The sequence below is a fragment of the Globicephala melas genome, chromosome 3 (genome assembly GCF_963455315.2).
Source record: "Globicephala melas chromosome 3, mGloMel1.2, whole genome shotgun sequence".
Classification (NCBI taxonomy): Eukaryota; Metazoa; Chordata; class Mammalia; order Artiodactyla; family Delphinidae; genus Globicephala; species Globicephala melas.
Genome location: NC_083316.1, coordinates 109,516,312 through 109,542,591, shown reverse-complemented (window position 1 = coordinate 109,542,591; position 26,280 = coordinate 109,516,312). Strand labels below are relative to the sequence as shown.

Below are 26,280 nucleotides of genomic sequence, written 5' to 3'. Positions count from 1 at the left end.
TATATCCCCTCTTTTTTGGATTTCCTTCCCACTTAGGTCACGAAAGAGTACTGAGTAGATTTCCCTGTGCTATACAGTAGGTCCTCATTAATTATCTATTTTGAGCTATTGACATATTTGACACAGTTGATGACTCCTCCTTCTTATAACACTTTATTCTTTTCTAAGACACTATTCTCTGTTTTCCTCACTTTACTAGTTGGTCTTTTAGCATCTTTTGCTGGGTCCTCCTCCTCTTTCTTATTTCTAAATGCTAATGTGCTCTAGGCTTAGGTCTTGGATCTCTTCTCTATATTCACTTCCTATGTGATCCCATCAGGCTTTAAGACTAACTACATACATATATAACTGTATGCATCAATGATTCCTAATTTTCTTTCTTTAACTCAAACCTCTCCCTTGGTCATACTTCTACTTACCTACTGGACACCTCCTTTGGATATCTAACAAACATCCCCAATTTACATGGGTTTTCTTTTCTTTTTCTTTTTGACTGTGCCGTGCAGCTTGTGGGATCTTAGTTCCCCAACCAGGGACTGAACCTGGGCCCCCGACAGTGAAAGCGCCGAGTCCTAACCAATGGACCGCCAGGGAATTCCCATCCCAATTTACATGTTTAAACTAGAGCCACCCAAATCTCCTTTTCCAGTGTTTCCTCATTACACTATTTTTCTACTTGCTCAAGTCAAAAAACTTGGGAGTTCTGCTTTATGCTTCTATTTTTCTCATACATCACTACCCAAATCATTAGCTAATCTGCTGGTTCTACCTTTAAAATACAGCCCAAATCCAAGCATTTCTCATACTTTGTACCATTACCACTTAATCTAACCACCAATATTTCTCACCTGGATTACCACAAAATCCCCTTTGTTAGTCTTCACCCTTCTACCCTTGCCACCTACAGACGGTCTTCTCTCAGCAGCTAGACTGATCACTTTAAAATACAGATCATGCCCTCTTCTTGCTTAAAATCTTCCAATAGATTCCTATTTAAATTAGAACCCAAGGTCCTACCAGATCTAGACCCTTCAACTACTCTAACTTAATTTTCTACCAGTCTTCCCCTACCATTTTGCTCCTTCTTGTGATTCCTTGAACACACCAAACATGCTCCTACCTCAAGGACTTTGCACTTAGTATTAACACTGACTGAAATATTCTCCCCTCAGATTTTGAGTGACTCACTCCCTGTTGAATGAATGAATAAATATTTAAAGATAATTTGTTGCTATGTAAAAAAGAGAACTTCAAGAATGAGACAGGAGGTTCTCTCTAAATAAATCCACTTCTTACTATCAAAGAAAAAAAAAAAGAATGAAGCAGGAGGGACTTTCCCACGAGTCCAGGGGTTAAGACTCTGTGCTTCCACTGAAGGGGGGATGGGTTTGATCCCTGGTTGGGCAGCTAAGATCCCACATGCCACGTGGCATGGCCAAAAAAAAAAGAATGAGGCAGGAAAAACAAGTTTTGAGACTACCAGAATAATTCAAAGGGAAAAGTGTGGTGGCTTGGACCAGGAAAGCAGCAGAGATGGAATCAAGGGACATATTCTGGACATATTTTAGAAGAGTAGCTAAGAATTGCTTATGAATTAGAAACAGGATGAGATAAAGGAATCACTCAAAGGATGGCACACAGGTTTTTGCATGAGCAAACACGTGGATGATGATATCATTTATTAAACTGGAGAGTACTAAGGTAGTAACAGGCTTGAGAATGTGAAAGGGATGTGGGAACAGGGAACCAAGAGTTCTATTTTGAATATGTTAAATTTGAGATGCCCATTAAATAATCAAACAGCTGGACATATATATCTACAGTGTAGGAAAGAAGTTAGGGCTATATATATAAATTTGGGATTCATCAGCATAGAACTGTTAGCGGAATCATTGACCAAAACTGTCCACCCTGGCCAGGCCCTATAGTAACCACGTGCATGAGTTATCTTACAACAGGAGGTCCTGGTAAGGAAGGCGGAACTAACAAGCTACCACCAACCGGAAGAATTCGGGAAAGGTCAAAAGGAGAGAGGAGACGCCAGTCCATATGTCCTACCAACCTCCCACAACCCTTCTCGCTGGAATCCATCTTGGCTGAGCGATGTGTGCACCACCAGGAAGGACCCTGAGTTAGAATGACTGGCCAGAGACAACGCGGAAACTAACCCGATTACCATAAAACCCAAGACTGCGAGCCATGCGGCTGAGCAGTTCTCCTGGGTTCCCTTACCCTACTGCTCTCCGTCCGGGTGCCCCTTGCCAATAAAGTTTCTTGCTCTGTCAGCACATGTGTCTCCTCAGACAATTCATTTCCAAGTGTTAGACAAGAGCAATATAACCAATACTTAAAGCTGTGAGTGAATGAGATCACCCAAGAAGAGCCAGGCAAAAGTAGACTCATCAAAGGAGACTGAAGTATGGCCAGTGAAAAAGGAGGTATGAGATCATGGTGTCATGAAAGCCAAGAGAGCAATGTTTTTTAAAAAGGGGGAAACCAACTATATCAAATCTGCAAAGAAGTTACTGAGAATTAGAAAATAACCGTTTTATCTGGCAGTATGGAGATTACTGGTGACCTTACAAGAGCAGTTTTAGTGAGGGAAAAAAAGGAGAAAAATCTAAACAGAGTGGGCTGAGGAGGAAAGGGGAAGCAATAAAGTGAAAACAATCAGTACACACAACTCTTGTGAATTTTGCTATAAACTAGAACAGAGTAGTAGCCAGAGGTTGATCTGCAGTAAAGGGAGAGTTTGTCTGTAGACTGGAGCTACCAGACCATGTTTATATGCTGATCTAAATGATCCCCTAAAGAGGGAGAAACTGCTAATGCAGGAGCAAGGACAACTGAAAAGCAAAATGCTTGACTTGGCAAAAGGGACTGATTTGATCCAGCCTCCGAGAGGACTTAACTGACTTTAAGATAAAACAATAAACAATTTAAAGGTCTCCTCTTACAATTATTATTTTTAGGCAATGAAATAGCTTTATATCATATGTTAACCAAAAAAAGAGACATGTATGATGACCAATAGCTCCTGTTATTTATGTGTTAATACCACATCAAAGGTTACAACCTACTTAGATAAAACTAAACAACTAGCTACCTGGCTACAAGTCTCCCCAAAGCGCCAGGTCCAGAATGGGTTTCAGGCTTATTCTCCTGAAAAGAAATGAGATCTATTAATGTCAGGTTGTCCAACTAACTGAGTGCGTTACACCCACATCAAATCACACTGGGCTAATGGAAGCAGACATCAAAAATATATATGACCACGCCAAATGGCTCCATTCCTTTGGACAGGGTAACCCAAGCACTGATTCTATCTGGACCAGGATCAAAATTGTTACCAAACGTAACCTGGTTCTCCTTAGGCCACTGGTTACTATAGTTCTTTTATTGGTTTTTGGCCCCTGCCTTTTTAATCTGCTTGTTAAGTTTGTCTCTTCCAGATTACAATAGTTTCACATCAGGATAATGGTGATGCAGAGATTCTGGCCATTCCTCGGAACAGATCCTGCTGGAATAACAACAGAAGTAACCCTGGGCCCCTTAATGAGACAGGGTGAGAGCTCCGTGAACCCAACTAGGTAGGGTCTATGAACCACATGCTAGCCTGAAGAAGCTACGGAAGACAGACCTTTGCCCTACATCCTCCCAAAAAAGATTTCTTGGGGCTCATGTCTCGCAGGGGGGGATTTGAGGCAGGAGATAGATGGGCCCCAGGCTGAGCAGCTGGAGTTTGTCCCCTGTGGACAGATACTCCAAGATGAATAGCAAGGAGCAAGGAGGAGCTGAGCTCTGCCCAGATAAAAGATAAAGAGACCACATGTTCCTCATTCTCGAGGTCAAGGAGACCTTCCCAACTACAGGTGCGCAAAAAGACTCCTCGGGGGCCAAAAAGGGAAGGAGCACCACCCCATAGTAGGTGATGTCAACCTACCCATAGGCCTCTTCGCTAGAATCCACCTTGGCTAAGAGACGCGTGTGCACACAGGGGAGGACCCTGAGTTAAACCAAATACAGGCTCAGGGCCAGAAAAAGCAAGATGACTGGCCAGAGGAAACCCAGAAGAAATATCCCATATAAGTGATTGAAACTACCACGAGGGCGCAACTCTCTCTCTGAGCCCGCCCGTGTGAGTCTATTCACATGTACTCTTTTTCCTCCTAATAAACACTTTACTTATGTCACTACTTTCCATGTCTTTGTGGAAATTCATTTCTACAAAGCCAATGGACCAGGGCCTTGTCACTGCCCACTGGCCCTGGTGGTCCAGTGGCTAGTATTTGGCACTTTCACTGCCACGACCTGACTTCAATCCCTGGCCAGGGAACCGAAATCCTCTTCAAGCCACTGCAAGCCAAGGCCACCTGAGATCACTTTCATAATCACAGAGTTATCTTTAGTCACATAAACGTGGAAACAACTTAAAAGACTATCAACAGTGGGTCAGCTAAATAAATTAGAGAATATAAACTCAATGAAATACTATTTAGTAATTAAAAATAATGAAACAAAGGTGTATATATATTTTAACACATCCATAGTATATCACTAAATAAATATTTGATGTATATTGATACAATGGAAAAATAAAATTCTATTGATGTATTAAAATATTTACATGAGCGTATTTATATACACACACAGATATGTTTTTATAAACACAGAAAAAAGCCTGGAGGAAACACACAACAAACTCTTGGCAGGCAAGATAATGAGAGAGGCACATGACCCCACTATATACATGAACAAGAAAAACCTATTCAGGGAGAGGGATAAATTAGGAGTTTGGGATTAACAGATACATACTACTATATATAAAATAGATCAGCAACAGGGATTTACTATATAACAGGGGGAACAATATTCAATACCTTATAATAACCTATGATGGAATAATCTGGAAAAAAAATATGTATATAACTGAATCACTTTGCTGTATACCTGAAACTAACACATATTGTAAATCAACTATACTTCAATTAAAAAAAAAAAGAAAGAAAAACCTACAGGCCAAAATGCATATAGAAAAGCCTATGTCCTATACACACACTAAGAGTTTAAACACCATAATTCACAGGACTTCCCTGGTGGTGCAGTGGTTAAGAAACCGCCTGCTTATGCAGGGGACACGGGTTTGAGCCTTGGTCTGGGAAGATCCCACATGCCACAGAGCAACTAAACTCAGGCACCACAACTACTGAGCCTGTGCTCTAGAGCCCGAGAGCCACAACTACTGAAGCCTGAGTGCCTAGAGCCTGTGCTCCACAACAAGAGAAGCCACCGCAGTGAGAAGCTGGCACATCGCGATGAAGAGTAGCCCCCACTCGCTGCAACTAGAGAAAGCCCGTGTGCAGCAACGAAGACCCAACACAGCCATAAATAAATAAATAAATTTATTTAAAAAAAATAAATACCATTCAAACACTCATACACCAAGACTTTCATCATGGTACATTTTAATGAAAAACTAAAAGCAACCTAAATGTAAGAAAATGATGCAATTATTAAAAATGTTCATAAAAGATTTTATGTTTTAAGTAGGAAATACTTCACACATATAAAAAAGTAAAAAGATTAAAACACCCATGTATCACCCAGATTAATATAGTTTTTTTTAATAACATTGGACTTTATTATAATGTTAGGTGGAAAAACACCTCAGAATACAAAATTAGAGTATGACTTCAGCTATATAAGACTGTATGTAAAGGAGAAGAAATACATGAAAATGTCAACAATGGCTATCACTGGGCGCTAAGACTGTATGTGTGTGACTTTCATACCTCTTCATACTTTTCCACTGCCAAATTTTCTACAATGAGCTATCATCACTTCCATAATTATAAAAATTTTATTTTAGGGACTTCCCTGGTGGTCCAGTGGTAGAGAATCTGCCTTTCAATGCAGAACACCCAGGTTCGATCCCTGGTCGGGGAACTAAAATCCCACATGCTTGGGGCAGCAAAGCCCAGGCACCTCAACTAGAGAGCCTGCAGGCCACAAACTACAGAGCCCACGTGCCACAACTAGAGAGAAAACCCCCATGCCACAACTACAGAGAAGCCCATGCACCACAACTAAGACCTGATGCAGCCAAAAATTAAAAAAAAATTTTTTTTTTACTTTAAAAGTACAAAGTTTTACTAGCACCATTACCTTGGGATCATGAACGAATGTACTTCCTTTGGTTCCAGGAGGAAAATCTCCAGTACAAATATATTTTAGACATTCAATGATGGTCTAAAGAAATAGAAAATTATATTTAGTTATTAGAGAACTGCAGAATTTAATCATAAAATGTTAACTCATTATAAAATATTATTACCATAGAGACTATAAAAGATATGATCAGATAAGATTTGACATTATAAAACCTGTCATATAAATATGATTAAGTGTTAAAGAATAATTGCTGTAACTTCATAGAAAAGCTACATACTTAACGAGGTATACTGAAATAAAATAAAGAATTATTATTTGAGGGAAAATTTCTCTATTTCTAATTAAAACCCTTTAAGTCAAGTTTTTAATAACAATGGCTAAAGTAAAACATGGTCACCACAGTTGACAACACTATATTGTATAAATGAAATTTAATGAGAGTGTAACTTAAATGTTCTCACCAAAAAAAGATAAATACATGTTAATTAACTAGATAGGGGGAATCCTTTTACAATATACATCTGTGTCAAATCACCATGATGTATACTTTAAATAGCCTACAAATTATGTCATTATACCCAATAAAGCTAAAATTTTTTAAAAGTCGAAACTAAACAAATGGCTAATATCTACAAAGACCTTACTATGTGCCAGGTATTGTACTAACCACTTTCACATACATTAAGCTTTTAATTCTCACATCAATCCTAGGCTGTAGAAACTATTTTTTAAATAAATTTATTTTTTTATTTATTCATTTATTTATTTTTGGCTGTGTTGGGTCTTTGCTGTGCACGGGCGGGGTGAGCGGGGGTTACCCTTCGGGGCCGTGCACAGGCTTCTCATTGCAGTGGCTTCTCTTGTTGTGGAGCACCGGCTCTAGGCGCGCGGGCTCCAGAGCGCAGGCTCAGTAGTTGTGGCGCATGGGCTTAGTTGCTCCACAGCATGTGGGATCCTCACGGACCAGGGCTCAAACCTGTGTCCCCTGCACTGGCAGGCAGATTCTTAACCACTGCGCCACCAGGGAAGTCCCACGTAGAAACTTTTTTAACCTCCATTTTACAGAGAAGAAAACTAAGGCATGGAGCATTTAGGTCACTTTTGCCCAGTCACACAGCTAATAAATGGTGAAGGAAAAAATTTCTATTAAAGCAGCTAGGGCTCATAAACACTAAACATACTAGTCTCTCTACCAGTAGAGCACTTAATACAATGCTAGGTACATAAAAAGCATTCAATAAATAATATTTCTACATAAATAAAAGCAGACAAGAGTCTGGCATTCAACTCTCAACACTAAACCTTATGTCTTTTTCTATGCTTTTCACTTCATTCGCTCCTCTCCCTGTTACAACGATACCACCTTGCTTTTTCTCAAAGCACCCTTTCAGACCAGAGAGCCTCTTGGCTGTACTTTTTTCATAATTGCATACCATTCCAGGTCCAACTCAAATTTCTAAATATTTCCAGTACTGGAGCACAGTATATAAGCTGCGCTTCGATCTTTTATTCTGACTAGGTAAAAGTATCCTAACAACAAAATACTGTCCCAATTTAACCAAACCCCAACACATGTTTCATTTTAAAATTGTCATTTACTTATCATTTATTATCTAAGTCGGGATAGACAGTCTTCTTAAAGTCATATATTTATCATATTTTATAACTTTTAAAGAAATCCTGTACGGGGACGACTACCAGGAAGTGAATGCTATGCCATGTAAGGAACGATAAAACATCAATGTAGACAAAAATGCTTCCTGTGGGACTGTGAGCTCGCTGAGCCCGGACGGAGGTAGCTCCCGGTCTCTTGGGATTCTGATGGAAACCTTGTCCACCGGACATGACTGAACACAGGAGTCTGGTCGGTTCCTGAGGTCGCAGTGGCCTGAACGCCACAGGCCACACCAAGCCACGCCCCTGGGCCGGGAAGTCAGCCGGAGACCCAGGTACACCCTGGGGCCCCAGGAGCTGAGTCATATGGACTCCTCTCATCCTAATCAGGAGTTCCGAACTCTGCAGATATTTTACTCCAGATTTCTAACACGTGGCGACCCGTAAGCTGAAGGCGGCTACTTAGGACTTACCGTTTTCCCCGCCCCATTGGGTCCAACCAAAATTGTGAGGGGACTGAAGAATGTGATAATTTGTTTATCTTTATCCTCTATTCCAAAACTCCGCACGCCCAGAATGCTCATCTTTTCGATCCGGGACATGTCTGCAAATGTTTCTTTTCTCAACAGCAGGGGTCTAGAGCCCAGGGCTCACTTTAGCAGTGAGGCCCGAGCAGAGCAAGAGCGGGTCTTAAGGACTCGCGCGTCCCGGGGTCGGGAGGCTCCAGGTGAAAGCGAAAGCTCGGGCTGGAACCTTTCCTTCCACACCGGCTTTCTTCCCCGCTGGAACGCGAGAGTGGGGGTGGGGGCCAGCCCGGGGCTGCCCGCGGGAGACGCAGAACACAAGCCCGAGGACCCCGCGACCGTGGGCACTCACAGACTTCCGCCTCCGCGGCCCCGCGGGTCACGTGGGGCGCTACGGCCTGCGCGCTTTTACGCCGCAGGCCCGGGGCACGCCGGGAAGTCAGAGGCCCGCTGTGCGCGCGCAGCTCTGGGTTCCGGGAACCTTACCGCGCAAGAAGGTTGAGTGCAAGGTCATCTAGCAAGCGGATTCCGGCTCCTTGCTGGCGGCGGGGGCGGGGCGGGACAGGACTGACAGGCACTAACTCTAAGAGAAGACAAAGACTTGTGATGGACAGCGATTCTCAAAGTGTGATCTCGGGACTCCTGGAACGGAGGGGAGTGCGGTGTTCGCTCCTGTCAAAACTTTTTCTAACGATACTAAGACGTTTTCGCCTTTGCGCTCTCAGTCGCTCCCTAATGTACTGAGTTTTCTAGTAATTTCGTGACGTGCGGGACACCATCGCAATGATGGCTAATGGAATGTGTGCTTGTATATTCTTGTGCTTTTAAAAATATTTCAAATTTAGTTTCTACTTGAGTAAATATTAGTAGTTATAACTCACGTAAAAGCCCTTTGGGATCCTCAGAGAGGGGTTTAATACCAAAAGTTTGTGAACTGCCGTTGTAGACCAAAAGCCAAAAAGCTATTATAAGACTATAAAATGTTATGAAAATATGTGAAGTAAATCCACTGCTATAAGTACGACCCCAAGATAGGAATAGACACCTTTAAGAGATTCTGTTATGCAAGATGAATAATAAGAGATCTGTACACCATCGTGCCTATATTTAACAATAATGTATACTTAAAAATTTGCCAATACGGTAGACCTTGTGTTAACTGTTCTTATTACAATAAATAAATAAAATAGAAAATAAAAATAAGGAAAGTGAGAAGAAACTTTTGGAGGTGATGGATATACCAATGGCATTGAATGTATGTCTCCTGCTTAATATGAAGTAGCCAAAATTACCTCTTATGCAGCTGGATTAAAAAAAAAAAGTTTAACTTGAGTCTTTAGCACCTTTAGATTAAGCTTTCAGTTTACAGGAAGTATTAAGCTAATAATATCACAAGGATGGAAAAGACAAATCTGGAAGGTGGAATGTGCTACAAAACACTGGCCCAGACTTTCAGATTACTGTTACTAGAACAAGAACTTTTGTAGATTCTAAAAGGATGGTTGAGAATTAAAAGAGATTTGAGTTTCATGTTACCAAGATGCAGCGCATGATCCTGGATTGGATCCTGCTTTGGACATAGAGATGTGAAGGGAATTTCGGGTATATGTGGGGAAATTTGAATGTAGACTGGAGATTAAATGCTAAAAAAAACCCCGTTGTTTTCATTATATTAGATGTGATGATATTTTGCTATATGAAAAAGATCCTTTTTTGAGATGCATATAGAACTGTTAACGATAGTGTCATGCTTTCTATAATTTACTTTTAAAATACTTGAGAAAAACTGAGTTGAAGGAAAAAATGGACATTACAAGGTGCCAGATTCCATTACAAAAATTTTCAACTTTGTAACAGTAGGAAACTATAAAACTAAGATAACAACTCTAGGAGGAGCGGGTGGAAAGATTTCCAATAAAAATGATTAATCTTTAAAATAAAAAGAACTAAAAAGGAGAATCAGTCAAGTTCCCAGTTCTCAGTAAACTACTACTGAAAAATGTTTAGTTTCACTTATATCATAATTAATGAAATGGAAAATAAAATACCATGAGATACTATCTTATACCTATTAGTGAATCTCTTTATCCTTATAATACTTTCTGACATAAATTGTCTTTTTCTGGTATTTATATTGGTACATCAGCTTTCTTTTGATTAGTATTTGTCTAGTATGTCTTTCTATCCCTTGATTTTTAAACCTCTTAATGTCATTTTGCATGAAGTGAACTGTTATTCCTGATAAATTTGGATGTATTTCTCATATCTTTTTTTGTGCCTTTTCCCTCTTTTTCTCCTTTCCAGGTTTCTGGATTGATTGATTTTCATTATTCTCTTGTTTTATTCTACCGGTTTTGAAGTTGCACATTCTATTTTGATTCTTTTAGTCATTATTCTTGAATTTTTCATGTGCCTATTTTGAAATCTGAGGTTAATACCTTTAATCCTTTTAAACAGTACAAGAACCATAAAATGCACCGAATCTCATCACTCCTTGCATCTTAATCTTCCACATTATCATTGTTTAGTATTTTTGTTCCATGTTGTCTTGAAATCCTCTGAGTTACTTTTTAAAACCAGCATTATTTATTTATGTTTACCAACGTATTTATCAAGCTTTTTTACTACTACTGCTTCTTGTATCAGACCTTTCTTTGTCGTTCATTTCACTCATTACATTAGCAGAACTATTAAACCCTAGTGCTAAAGAATCTTGAGGGAAAGAAATCTATCCCACATGCTGATATCAGGATTAAACAAAGTTATTTTTGTGAAAGTGCTTTATAAATGGTAAAACACTGTAAAAATATGAGATTTATTTTTTGTGCATTGAATATTTTTAGAGGGTTAATCTGGTAAAATGTAACAAAGCTATTAAAATGATCACACAAGTTCCTCAGCATAAAGAAATTTTTTTTTTTCGGTACGCAGACCTCTCACTGTTGTGGTCTCTCCCGTTGCGGAGCACAGGCTCCGGACGTACAGGCTCAGCGGCCATGGCTCACGGGCCCAGCCGCTCTGCGGCATGTGGGATCCTCCCGGACCGGGGCACGAACCCGTGTCCCCTGCATCGGCAGGTGGACTCTCAACCACTGCACCATGAGGGAAGCCCGAAAATATTTTTTAAATTATACAGAGAGCTTTTTAGTAGCATTGTTTGTAATTGTGGAATACTAGCAACAACCCAAATGGTGAAGTAAACTGTGGTACATCAATTTCATCTAATAGCAGGTAACCATTAAAATAATAAGTAGTTACATGAAAGAGAAATGTTAATAACAAAAAAGATAAACAAAATTGCACATATTCATTGATTACAACTCTGTAAAGCTGTCTTAGTAAAGATTGGAAGAGGTCAACAAAAACCTAATATAGTAGTTGCTATGCCGAGGGGAAGAAGTTCTGTGTTTATTTTCCAATGATGTTATTTATCAATTAAAAACTTATTTAAAAGATATACTTAGGGTTTCCCTGGTGGTGCGGTGGTTGAGAGTCCGCCTGCCGATGCAGGGGACACGGGTTCGTGCCCCGGTCCGGGAGGATCCCACATGCCACGGAACGGCTAGGCCCGTGAGTCATGGCCGCTGAGCTTGCGCGTCCGGAGCCTGCGCGTCCGGAGCCTGTGCTCCGCAACGGGAGAGGCCACAACAGTGAGAGACCCGCGTACCGCAAAAAAAAAAAAAAAAAAAAGATATACTTGGAGATTGAAAGGATGGAGGTTAGAATAAGGTCAAGAAAAAGAAAGAGACGCTATCATTTTACATTTAGTCACTGCAAAAAAAAATTGTGGCATCGTGCCCTGTTATTTGATTAGAATCAGTTCATAGAAAAGTCATTTGACCTTAATGACTACACAGTTAGTAAGAAAACACAGGTATCAGTTTTTAAAAACATGTTGCCAATTTGGAAGCCACTAATAGAGACAAAGGTTTTAGGGCAAAAGGATGAACGTTGCCTACTAATACAACTTTTCAACACCAAAGTCCTTTTTCTAAACTATACAATTACTAGTAATTCTTAAAAATTCCCAATACTGTTTGCTAATTTCTTTCTATTCTCCTAAAATAATGTGGGTTTTTTAAAATACCATGGTAGTTCACATTGGTTTGTTCTCTATAGATGAGCTGACAGCTTTGCTCTATCTTTTTTCCAGGAGTCCTGCCAAAGTTGTTTCTATTATCAGGCTCCTGGCTCCAGGGAATAGACTCCTTCAGTTTCCACAGTATTCACATTAATGTGTTCAACTAATACAACCAAGTTCCTGCTTATTCATTCAGTTATTTATTCAATAAACATTAATTGAGTGTGTACAATAGGCTGGTCATTGAGGGTAAAGAGATCAATTAAATAAAACCCTTATTCTCAAGGAGCTCACAGTCTAGTGAAGTAAAAATTCCCAAGTGCATGACACTTATGGGATACAAAGTCTTTTTACATAATAATAATATAAATAATTATAAACTGTTTTTCAATTTGCAAGGTTATTTTTAATAAACTTTTATTTCATTTAGCTTTAGATTTGCAGAAACGTTGAAAGAATATTATAGAGATTTCCTGTGTACCCTGCACCCAGTTTCCTCTGTTGTTCGTATAACTATGGTACATTTGTCACAACTGGGTAACCAACATTGGCACATTACTAGACTCCACAGTTTTTAGGGGGTTTTCTTAGTTTTTACCTACTTAGTTTTAGGGGGTTTCCTGTCTGGGATGTCATCCAGCATACTACATTGCATTTAGTCATCATATCATCTTAGATTCCTCTGGGCTGTGACAGTTCTCAGACTTTACTTGTTTTTGATGACCTTGACAGTTTTACAGAGTACTTTTCAGGTATTTTGTCCTTCAATTTGGGTATGTGTAATATTTTTCTCATGGTTAGACAGAGGTTATAAGTTTTGGGGAGGAAGACCGCAGAGATAAAATGCCATTCTCATTACATCATGTTAAGGGAACATGCTACTAACATGAGTTATCACTGTTGATGTTGACCTTGATCACCTGGCTGAGGTTTGTCGGGTTTCTCCATTGCAAAGTTACTCCTCTCATAATCCCCCTTCCAGACTGCACACTTTAAAATGAATTGTATTCCACAGTTACTTTAAGTGTATCCCACACTTAAAGAGAATTATGCTTCATTTCCTTGAGGCTACAATATCTACAAAAATTACTTGGAATTCTGCAAGTAATTCTGCAAGTAATCTCCTGCAAGTAGGAGATTAAAATTATTAACTTTTGTTTGCAGGTTAACATTAATAAACCTCTTTCAAATACATTATTTTATGGTCCCTATTCAGAGAGTTTGCAATCAGGTTAGGGAGATCAGACTAATAGAGGAATAGTTATTGACTTATGAAAACATTGTAAGAAATGTAATTTTGTACACTCATGTTCATAATGGCATTATCCACAATAGCCAAAAGATGGAAGCAACCCAAATGCCCATTGATAAATAAACAGATAAACAAAATGTGGTATATGCATACAATGGAAGATTATTCCACCTTAAAAGGGAAGGGGAGTTCCCCTGTGGCCCAGTGGTCAGGATTCCAGGCTTTCACTGGCGTGGCCCAGGTTCAATCCCTGGTCAGGGAATTGAGATCCCCCGTAAGCCTTGCGGTGAGGCCAAAAAAAAAAAAAAAAAAAGGGAAGGAAACTCTGCCACATGCTACAAGATGGATGAACATTGAGGACACTATCCTACGTGAAATAAGCCAGTCAGTAAATGACAAATACTATATGATTCTACTTATCTGAGTTACCTAGAATAATCAAATTCATAGAGACAGAAAGTAGAAGCGTGGTTGCCAGGGGCTGGGAGGGAGGGGGAAAATGGAGAGTTGTTGTTTAATGGGTACAGAGTTTCAGCTTTGCAAGATAAAAAGCGTTCTGGAGATGGATTGTACAACATTATGAACATACTCAACACTACTGAACTGTATACTTAAAAATGGTTAAGATGTTATGTTTTATGTTACATGTATTTTACCACAATTAAAACATTTTTGAAGATACATAATTTTGAATAGGAGGATTTTTAAATAACTTGCCCTCCAATAGGGACCCACAGTTATACTATAGATCAGAGACTGCAAAATAGCACCCTGTATGGTTCTTAAAACTATGAATTGCCAACATTTAAAAATCAGGAGATTATACATAATAATCAGGATTTCCGGCTCCTTTGAAAAATTGGATGATTTGGTAACATAAGTCCAAGGGTGTCACATGGCAACAGTCAGCTGGAGCTGACCAGTACTTGCCACCTGGAGACAGGTCACTCTGCTGCAGTTTTCTGCAGCCCCACCATCTGTGCTGTTGTCACACCTTGCCCATCTCACTCATTTTCATAGCCAGCATGACTCCCTAAAAATAGTGAGTGGTTGGTGAATTTTATCCTGCTTAGTGAACACTAGTACAGTGGTGTCTCAATCCTCCACCACCTAGATTCCCTGTTTAACCCTATAACAGAGAGAAGTTTAAAACTCAGAACTTCGTGTATTTAAGGTACTAAAATAACAAGTCACTTGGCAGTTCCTCTGAAACCTTCATCTAAGCCCACACTTCCTCTGTGTAGCCCAAAGGAGTTGAGGAGAACCAGAATGAACTCTCTCTATCTGGGGAGAGAAGGCTCTGCCAGAAGTCAGCTTTGGTTTTGAAAGCACCATTTTAAGAGCACCTTGATCCAGTCTATTGTGATTCCTACCTCACTCCTGCAGCAAGCCACAGTCACTCCTGCAGTCTCAAGGAAAAGGTCTTTCAAGTGTTCAAACCAGGCATGTCTAACCAAGAGTCCAAAACTTTAGCACAAACAAAACCAGACATGGTACAGGAAGGCTGCCACTAAAGTCCCATACTACTTTTATCCCACCTGTGCAGAGCTGTGACTACCCTCATGTAAAAGGCTTGACAGGACTTCCCTGGTGGTCCAGTGGTAAAGAATCTGCCTTACAATGCAGGGGACGTGAGTTCAATCCCTGGTCAGGGAACTAAGATCTCACATGCCACGGGGCAACTAAGCCCGCACGACACAACTACTGAGCCCGCGTGCCTCAACTAGAGCCCGGGCACCATAACTACAGAGCCCACACGCCATGGAGCCTGTGTGCCACAATTAGAGAAGAGAAAACCTACACACCACAGAAGTCAGTGCTGCAAGGAAAGATCCCGCATGCCTCAACAAAGATCCTGCATGCCGCAACTAAGACCCAACGCAGCCTAAAATAAATAAATAATAAATAAATCTTTAAAAAATAAAATAAAAGGCTTGTCTAACTCCTAGATGCCTCTACTTCACATACAGAACTACATCCAGCTTTGGAAAAGGATTCTAGGTAACAATTCATATTTGGTACAATCTGTGCTAGATACTCAAGGTAGTCCTAAAGCCAGGCTTCCAGGCCACCAACACAGAACCACTTTGGGATGCTCACTGAAACTCTCCATTATAAGCAATGGCTTACACTTCCATTATGTGTGCTAAGGCCAGGGAAGAAGGAAGTGTGTGGTCTAGAAGGGGGCCTCATTTGCTCCCTTCTGGGATTATAGGTCAGAGCCTAATACACAAAGGCTGATCCCCCTGATCACACCTATTCATACATGGCCCACCCAGGGTGTGAAAGGACACTCCCACCCTTGTGGGATGTGAAGGAGAGGCCATGCCCATATGTTATGTGGCTGTGACGGATGTTTTTTGGTTGCCTTCCTAGCATCTAGGTCCCTCTTACTACTACCTAGGACCCCAAATTTCTCAGGTATGAAGTTTGGGTGGGATGAAGCCCATCGCCAGCTCCAGGGAGAACCAATTAGTATACCTCGTACCCCCGGCCACAGTTCAAGGGTGAACATGGGATCAAGGGTGAACAAGGCTAAAATCTTGGACTTTTAATTGAGCAATCAGAAAAACACAATTTGCTTTCTCCTGAGGCTCATGAACAGGGTACATATAGATTCAGGAGGCTGGACATCATCTTGGGTCCACAGTGACCCAAGAATGGGTCACTGCCTGAGAATGAAGACAATGGTCACTGAGGTAAGCAACATAAAGGAGCCTCCACCCTGGATCATTTGGTTGTATGAGCTAACAAATGCCCCATTTGGCTTCAGCCAGTTTGGGTTAGGTTTTTGATCACTGGCAACAGAAAGGACCCCAGTGAACACAACTTGACCCAGCTAAGTTTTGATGGTCTCTGCTCTAATCACCATCTTCAATCACCAGTATTTTCAATTCCTTTTAAGACAGATCAACCTGGCTACAACTGCATTAGAGTTTACTTGACGTGAAAAGAAATTCTCAATATTTACGTATTTTAGCATAAAATTCTATTTAGTGGCTTACATTATACTTCTTTTTACACAAATCTTTTAAAAGGAAATTCAATCTTCTGATTTTAAGAAATGCAAATGTGGGGCAATGATGTATCCACCTAAGGATTTTCTTTTGTAATAGAAAATGTTTTTAAAGGGATTTAAATAAAATAGGGATTTTTATTATTATTAAAAGATAAAAGTAAAATTATTTTTTAAGGTACAGGCATTGGAAACAGTTTCACTATATGCCATTATTAAGCATTCTCTATCTGATTGTTAGAAATTATTCATTTCCTCAAAGAGAGAGAATAAATTGGTTGGGGATGAAATCTTGTACTATGCACTTTCTTTGCCAAGGCAAACGTTCAACATTTCAGAGCCATGAGAATGCTTCTGCATTTGAGTTTGCTGGCTCTTGGAGCTGTCTACGTTTGTGTCATTGCTGTAGAAAGTCCCATGAATAGACTGGTGGCAGAGACCTTGACACTGCTCTCCACTCATCAAACTCTGCTGATAGGTGACGGGGTAATTTTCTTTTTGATTCCTACAGTCTTTAAAATATATAGGTAATCATTTGTGGTGGCTTATTTTTAAAGATCTGTCATTAATCATGAAATTATGAGAGTGTTAGTACTATATAACTGATAACCACATTACTAACAAGAATTTTACTAAAAGTTACGAATGCTAGAGTGCTTTAAACATGAATGTATTTTCTTTCCTTTTCAGAACTTGATGATTTTACTAAAAGTTATGAATGCTAGAGTGCTTTAAACATGAATGTATTTTCTTTCCTTTTCAGAACTTGATGATTCCTACTCCCGAACATACAAATGTAAGTTAAATCAAGATTTGATAAATGATTGAGTGAATAAGTAAATTTCATATTTTAACCTATAAAGCATTAGTTATCACTGGAATGATTTAATTTTCTCCATTTTGTTTTTGTGTGTGTGGATGCAAATGTATGTACTTATAAATATTAGGAATAACTTTACAAGTAGAATTCATTAAACAAGTGGATCAGGCCCTTTGGTGATGTTGTCAGTTCTCCATCTCAAAGAGCCTCATGTAAGGCATTCTTTTTTTTTTTTTTTAGGTATTTAATGTCTTTTTCTTTGCTATATGCTTTTTAAAATTTATTTATTTTTTAAATTGAAGTATAGGTGATTTACAATGTTGTGTTAGTTTCAGGTATACAGCAAAGTGATTCAGTTTTATATATATATTATTTTTCAGATTCTTTTCCCATATAGATTATTATAAAATATTGAGTAGAGTTCCCTGTGCTATACAATAGGTCCTTGTTGTTTATCTAGTTTATATATAGTAGTGTGTATATGCTACTCTCAAATTCCTAATTTATCCCCCCCCCACCTTTCCCCTTTGGTAACCATAAGTTTGTTTTCTATGTCTGTGAGTCTGTTTCTGCTTTGGGAATTAGTTCCTTTGTATCATTTTTTAAGATTCCACATATAAGTGATATCATATGGTATTTGTCTTTCTCTTTCTGACTTCCCTTAGTATGATAATTCTAGGTCCATCCATGTTGCTGCAAATGGCATTACTTCATTCTTTTTTATGGCTGAGTAGTATTCCATTGTATATATGTACCACATCTTCTTTATCCATTCATTTGTCAATGGACATTTTGGTTACTTCCATGTCTTGGCTATTGTAAATAGTGCTTCTTTCCAGAAGAATTCCATACTGGGTGAGAGGGGCCTCCTAGTCTCCATTCAACTCTATCTATGGCTTTCCTCTCACTCTCATGTCTTTCTGAAAGTTTAGCAAGTTAGATTTATATTTTTAAAATTATGGTCAGTAGACATTAAAATATACAATGAATGCCCTATATTAATATATGTGTCATTTACACATATTTAAATTATTATGGCCATATAATGGAATTGTATACATTTGGCATATGTCATGGTTGTATTAAAATGTAAAATATATGATTTCATTAGTCTAAATAGAATAAAATTACCAGCTAGAACTACAAAAGGAAACTCATGGGAGCTCAATCAGTATTGTAGTTGCATTATACTTCCTAAACATTTTAATTTCGGTTAAGGAGTTAATTTATATCATTTGTAAAACTCCTCAGTAGTTATATAAACTTTATCTACTTTTGGAAATTATAGCTCAGTGTGAAGTGGTTTGCCACTTGGAAAAGGAACAAGTAAAATATTCTTTGGAGAAGAGAACTCATGTAAACAACACGACTAACTTCTGGAACTAAATTTTTATACCTTGTTTTGATTATTTATAGTTTTTAAATCTTCCTCATTTAGCACGAACTATGCATTAAAGAAGTCTTTCAGGGAATAGACACACTGAAGAATCAAACTGCACAAGGGGATGCCGTGGAAAAACTATTCCAAAACTTGTTTTTAATAAAAGAATACATAATAGACCTCCAAAGAGTAAGTTAAAAACATTTAGTGGAAACTTAAGTATATTTGTCTGGCTCTGAATTGACAAGAATTGACAGTTTCCTACAATACTTACTGTCTACTCTTTTCACAGAAGAAGTGTGGAGGAGAAAGATGGAGAGTAAAACAATTCCTAGACTACCTGCAAACTTTTCTTAAGGTGATAAACACCGAGTGGACAACGGAAAGTTGAGACCAACCTGTCTCACTGTAGCGAAAGACTCTGGAGGAGAAGAAGGATGTTTTACTGCAACAAGGATGAGGGCCAACCAAGGGTGGGGCCTTAATATTCAGTGTAATGAAACTTCAGAGGCAAAGTAAATATTTCAGGCATACTGCTACCTCACACAGGCAGAAAGTATAAAAACAAAATATTTGAGCTGTATTTCAGATATCAGAATCATTGAAGTATTTTCCATCAGTTTGCTCTAAGCAAAATAGATATATACTTTTATCTATCTTATTTAACATAACATTCTGTAAAATGTCTGTTAACTTAATATTATTTATGAAATAATTGAGAACTTGGAAAATTAATATTTATTTCATCTTAGGCTATGTTCCAATAAAACAAAAATAGACAACTCTGGTTCAATTTGTTGCTGGCCTTTGTCTGACTTCTGAAGTGAGCACAGTCTGTGTGAGAACACGCCAGGTTTGGAGAGCATTCCCATCTTCCAGGTGGCAGAAGTCGCAGGTTGCTAGGCATACCATGGGTGGATGAGATCTAGCAGGACTTAGTGGGGAAGGGGGTAGCAGGGACATGGGCAGGGGCTGGAGCCTGGTTTCCTCTCCATGGTATACCCAGAGCCTAGGTTGGTGCAGGTAAAATGGGAGGTGATGAATGAATGATTATAAGGGCCTTCCAGAACTGGCCAGAGAATTAAAATGAGTTTCACGGCTTCCCCTGGGGAGGAGGGCAGTGTAGGAATCTGTATCTAGGTCTCTTCCCAGCCTATGAGAAGAATGTGGCAGGCCAATCCCACTGCCAGTTTGGGGAAGAAACGCTCCTTGTGGAGCCCAGAGCACTGTGACCTGGGGGTTCTTCATCTCACCTGACTTTGTGGCATAACAATGATCAGAGAAGCACTGGTAGACAGTTATATTGGGGAGGCTGGGTTCTAGAGGTGCCCACCATCTGTATTCCCAGGGGCAGAGCAGCATTAGGCAGAACAACACTCCAATCTGCCTCTTTATGACTATCAGTACCATAATTGGAAGTTCCTCCGCTTGAGGAAATTTCTTAAGGATTCAGAAAATACGTTCTTTAAGATATATTTTAAAACTGAGACCTGGAGGAGAGGCCCAGTAACAATATTCAGCTATGCCATTAATTCCTTCCTTTGCTTACTGATCACAGGCCCTACTGCATGCTGGGAGACAGTTGTGGCCATGTGCTACAGGGCCTTACAGATGGTGCCATTACTCTGGGCATTATCTGCATAGATTGCACGTGTTGCGCTTGACTGCTTGTGTGAAGCAACTGCTCCTACTGTTTCTGGGTGTGGGACAGGGGCCAGGGCAGTCAGACACAGATTCCCAGGTGGGAGAATGCAAGTCCTTTTGTGCAAGAAGACATATTTCCCTTCCAGCACAAACACAGGCATGGTAGTCAGCACTCTGCTGTGACTTAGGCTCCCAACTTGTGCACCCACCAAGTCCCAAGAGCTGGGGCTGAGATGATGAAGAGGTGTCAGCACAGTACTATGCTGACTGTTCTCGAAACTGACAGCAAACAGGAAACTCAATTTGAGAAGAGACTCAATGTCAATTTAATTCAATTCAGCAAATATTTATTGAGCTCCCATATGTTCCAGGACTGTTCTAGGGACTAAGATTCATCAGTGAATAAAAAAGACAAAATTCCCTGCCCTCGTAAACATATATTCTCTCTCAAAAAAGGTCATTTTCTAGCCAAGATACGGAAGCAACTTAAGTGTCCATCAACAGATGAATGGATAAAGAAGATGTGGTGTATATATTGATATATATGTACAATGGAATACTACTCAGCCATAAAAAAGAATGAAATTTTGCCATTTGTAACACGGATGGACCTGGAGGGTATTAGGCTTAGTGAAATAAGTCAGACAGAGAAAGACAAATACTGTGTTATCACTTATATGTGGAATCTAAAAAGTTAAACAAGTGAATGTAACAAAAAAGAAACAGACTCACAGATATAGAGAACAAACAGTGGGGAGGGGAAGGGGGGCAATATGGGGGTAGGGGATTAAGAGGCACAAACTACTATGTATAAAATAAATAAGCTACAAGGATATATTGTACAGCACAGGGAAAACAGTCAATATTTTATAATTACTATAAATGGAGTATAATCTATTATACTCCATAATAGAATTTTGAAAAATTTGGAATCACTATGTTGTACATCTGAAATTAATACTGTAAATCCACTATAACTTCATTAAAATAAAAGTAAAATTAATTTGGCAGGAAAAAAAAAGTCATTTTCCCACTTTTTTATCAAGGTCCAATATAGTTATTGTGGATTTAAGGCTGGAATATCCTAAAGTCCCACTAATGAACTCTTACCAATCTACCATCTCAGAGAAGCCGAACGCAAACAGGGCTGTATGAAGCTAACCAAAATGGGAATTCTTAGACCCACCAACGATTTTTAAGGCAGAAACAATGATTCTCCAGCTGATTCTACTTTCCCTGTAAAAACAATGCCAACCAGATTGTCCCTGGATAGAAAGAGTGGGATTCTTACAAGTTATATCAACTGCTCCCTCACCTAGCCTGACTACTGTGGGGCTCCAGACCTAGGGCATCAAAGGAGAGGGATTTGGCAGGCTCCAGGTTACAGGAAAGCTTTCATGAGTCGTGCTTTTCCTCTCAAAGCTTATCCCAATAAAAGAGCATCTATTTGCGCTCTGTCTTAGTGATGTCGCTGTTATTGCCCAGTGGGAGGAGCCAGAGTGAAACATTAGGCTGGTTTTGGAGGGCCACAGAGGAACCTTTCCAGAGAACACCTCAACACAATGCATCTAAAACCAAAGTCCCTCTTTGTAATCCATCCTCATCCCCTCAAACCTGCTGCTGCTGGTCCTCCTTGTCCTTCTTTCTCCTCTTCCTTTGAGGTTCCCTATTTGGCTAACATAACCATGACTACCTTCCCATCACCTTTCTGGAAGACTCCCTGACTTTTACCCTCTGTGCCCTTCCATCCACCATTCAGCCTCTGAAATGTCTCTCCAATTCCCCCTCTCCATCCCCGCTGCCTCAGTTGAGGCCCTTGCCTCTCACCTAGACTCAAGCCATCACCAGCTCCCTACTTTAGGCTCTCCTCATGACTGTCAAGTCAGGGCTTTTGATAAAATACACTCACGGCCATATGTCACTTCTGGGCATAAAAACCTCTGGCTCTCAGGTCCATCTCCTTCACAGGTCATACCTTTGTCCCCTCCAAGCCCTGCCATTCAGAAATACAGGCATCTCTCACTAAACATTGCTGGCAAGAAAATGCTAACCAGGAGCCTCATTCTCATTATTTAAATGCGAAAATTTTTCATGCATTACATCTCAATCCAAAATCCTCAACCAATTTTCCAAGCATAAAACACAAAACACAGGAAAATTCCTGTGTATAAGCAACAAGCTAACATGTTAGGTTGTAAAATATTTTAAAATTTATATTTCTGTATTTATTTATTTAATAAATTGTGGTAAAATAAGGATGTAAAATATTTAAAACTGTACTTCCTGATCACTAAACCATTAATATGGCCTCTTTATCCATATAACATGATACATGTCCCTTTAGTTCACATTCAGAGCCTTTCCAATTGTCTTCTGTGAACTTTGATTATGCTACCAATATATTTGGAATAAACCTAAAGGCTTTTTCTGTTGAGCTCCCTCCCTCATCACACTTTGTTTAAAAATGCATTGAGTTTGGGGGACATATATCTAATATTTTCCCTATGTAAGTATTGGTAGAAAAGGATTGTATTGAAAGGCATATATGTTCTTTTTTTTCTATTAGCTCTTATTACAGATCTTTTTAAAAATATTTATTTTTTTATTTGTTTGTTTATTTATTTTTGGCTGTGTCGGGTCTTAGTTGCGGCACGTGGGATCTTTCCCTGTGTTGTGCGGGCTTCTCTCTAGTTTTGGCATGCGAGCTCCAGAGCATGTGGACTCTGTAGCTGCGGCCCGCAGGCTCTCTAGTTGTGGTGTGTGGGCTCAGTAGTTGCCCTGTGGCATGTGGGATCTTAGTTCTCCGACCTGGGATCAAACCTGAGTCCCCGGCATTGGAAGGCAGATTCTTAACCACTGGACCACCAAGGAAGTCCTGAAAGGCCTATATGTTCTATGAAGAAATATTCTACGTGGAAAACTGGGGAGAAGTTCTGTAGGGTATGCTAGCTCTTATTCTTCCCAGAATACCCAGGAGTTTTTACACCTCTGTGCCTTTGCCCATACTGTCTCAGTACATCTGTCTTTTCCCACGTGGGGAACATGCAAGTGCCCTTTGGATGTTTTCATCCATCCCTCTATCTTGGCTGTCACAGTCTGGCTCCAATACTACCTCCTCTTTGATTCTCTCCCTAGCTATTACTCCCAGCAGTATTAGGTGTCCTGCATTACTTTGGACATTCCTCTGTCAGAGTTCTTGTTTTTATATTGTAGTATTTTCAGATCCACCTTATGCAACTCTGAATATGTATCAGTCAGAATCATCTAGATGATGCTATAGTAATAAATCACCTCTGAATCCCAGCAGAAGGACACAACAAAAGTCTCTTTCTTAATCACACTATGGGTGTGGTCTGGGCAGCCCTGCAGAGCTGCTGTCCTCCACGTGTTGGCTCAGTGTTCCAGGATGCTTCCATCCTATGGTACTGCCATATCAACAACTGCTGTTGCCATTCCCTTGGAGAATCACACCTCAGTTCTTATAAACTTCCATTTAAATCACATTGGTTAGATCAAGTCACAGTGCCAAGAGTAACTTCGAGGGGTGGGGGGAAATACAATTCTCTCATGTGCTCAGAAAGACAGGAGAATCAGACATGTTAAAGAGTAACACTAATATCTAACACAATAGACCCTCAACAGATGTTCGCAATGTTCCAATGTTTTGTCAAGGGAGGGAACCAAACTACCGTCTACTGACTGTTTACTGTGGTTAGGACTTCCTTAGACATTTTATATCACTATCTCAATTAATTCTCATCACAAGCCAATGTGAGATAAAATTATTCTTTTTTTATGATATGGAATCAAAGGCTCAGAGAGTTTAAATTATTGGCCAAGGTTACACAGCTAATAAGTGATACAGCTGGGATTCAAACCCTGGTATGTCTCATTCCAACCCTCCCATAATTTCTTTTTTTTTTTCCTCCCTTAATTTCTGAGGAAGTCATATTCTCTTGGCCTTAAGAAATCAGTGAAGTAGAAAAGAAGGCTGATCAACTTATTTACTCCTTTAAAAGCCCTGTCTCTAAGTTCAGTCACATTCTGAGGTACCAGGCATTAGGGCTTCAACATACAAATTTTGGAGAATACAGTTCAGTCCATAATACACATTAAAAAGAAACATTTTCCTCTAGCATCTGGGATGATACAGAGGCTTACCTCCACAAGGAGCAGACAGATCCCATGTTCCCTCCATTTTAGGAACCCACAGAAGTTAGAAACAGCAGGTTGTACATCTGAAAAACAAAGTGCTGACACACGTGTGGAAAAACCAACTCGGGAGGCCCCAGGGTTTTTCTGATGTACTGCATCATGGACATTCCCACAAAGTAGCTTCTGTGAGGGCCTCTCAGGCAGGTCAGGCGAACCTCATGGCACCCTGGTATGTGCCCAGCCCCAGAGCCAGAAGCTGCACTCCCCTGTGGGCCCAAGTCCTGGTGAGTATTTCTCACTGAGAAAGTTCCCTATTATAGGTGACCCTAAACAAAGTCCAAGGCAAATGCCAGACGGCTTCCCTTCCTTCTACTCTGCAATCCATTCTCAGTGCTACTTATGAAACAGAGCTGAGCAGCCATTCCTCAGGATCCCCAACACCCATAGGAAGAAGCCGTAGGAGATACTGAGGATAAAATGAGAACATCTCACGTGCATCTAATCAGAGTTCCAGAAAGAGCAAAGAGAATGGGGAAGAGGAAATATATGAGGAGACAATGGCTGAGAATTTTCCACTGTTGATGAAAACACCAATCCATGGCTTCAGGACATCTAGTCAATCAAACATGATAAATTAAAAGAAACCAATACCTAGATACATATAGTAAAAGCCTAAAACATCAAAGGGGAAAAAAAAAACTTAAGAGCAGCCAGAGAGAAAAGATAGATTGCCTACAAAGTATATATAATTAGAGTGAGAGCTATTTTCTCAACAGCAAAAAATTAAAGCCCAGAAACAGCACAATGTTATATTCAAAATGCTAGAAAAAACTGTTAATCTAGAATTCTACGATCAGTGAAAATTTCCTTCAAAAATAAGGATGAACTAAAAACATTTTTTTAAAATTGAGTTTACTTTTTAGGGCAGTTTTAGGTTCATAGCAAAATTGAACAGAAAGTACAGATTTCCCATATACTCTCTGACCCTACACATGCACAGCCTCCACCACTATCCACATTTCCCACCAGAGTGGTACAGTTTTTATGATCTATGAACCTATACAGCTCATCATTATCACCCGAAGTTTACATTAGGGTTCATTCTTGGTGTTGTATGTTTTACAAGTTTTGGCAAATGTATAATAACAAGCATCTGCCATTATGGTGTCATACAGAATTCTTTCACTGTCCTAAAAATCTCCTGGCTCCACCTTTTCATCCCTCCCTCCCTCCTAAGCCCTGGAAATCACTAATATTGTTACTGTTTCCATAGTTTTACATTTTCTAAATGTCATATGGTTGGAATCATACAGTATGTACCCTCTCCAGATTGGCTCCTTTCACTTAGTAATATGCATTTAAGATTCCTCCATGTCTTTTCATAGTTTGATAGTTCATTTCTTTTTAGTGCTGAGTAATATTCCATTATCTGGATGTACCACAATTATTTATCCATTCATCTAGTGAAAAACATCTTGGTTGTTTCTAAGTTTTGGCAATTATAAATAAAGCTGCTGTAAATATTTGTGTGCAGGATTTTGTGTGGATATACATTTTCAACTCATTTATGTAAATACCAAGGAGCATGATTATTGGACTGTATTAGTTTTTATTAGAAAATG

The 26,280-nt window shown here is 39.6% G+C and overlaps 2 protein-coding genes across 8 annotated transcripts in view; one reads left to right on the top strand and one right to left on the bottom strand.

The window, feature by feature from the left end:
* The window catches only part of RAD50 (RAD50 double strand break repair protein), a 234,168-nt gene that overhangs the window by 89,664 nt on the left and 118,224 nt on the right, over positions 1 to 26,280 (bottom strand). For 3 of the 7 annotated variants that reach the window (XR_009563465.2, XM_030869671.2, XM_060296203.1), the window contains exons 1-2: positions 8,259 to 8,680; positions 6,166 to 6,249 (exon numbers count right to left, since the gene is read on the bottom strand). The exons of 2 other annotated variants lie outside the window; for them this stretch is intronic. Coding sequence is in view for 4 of the 5 variants with exons in the window: in XM_030869671.2 (XP_030725531.1) it covers positions 6,166 to 6,249; positions 8,259 to 8,387 (213 nt within the window). In the remaining variant the exon portion in view is untranslated. Of the gene's footprint in view, positions 1 to 6,165; positions 6,250 to 8,258; positions 8,681 to 26,280 lie in introns of those variants that run through there. 2 more of the 7 variants (XM_060296199.2, XM_060296200.2) reach the window with 1 other exon arrangement.
* Positions 17,001 to 19,250, top strand: IL5 (interleukin 5). Its single transcript, XM_030869675.2, has 4 exons — positions 17,001 to 17,144; positions 17,422 to 17,454; positions 18,917 to 19,048; positions 19,152 to 19,250. Exons 1-4 carry the CDS (start codon positions 17,001 to 17,003, stop codon positions 19,248 to 19,250), a joined length of 408 nt encoding a protein of 135 aa, XP_030725535.1.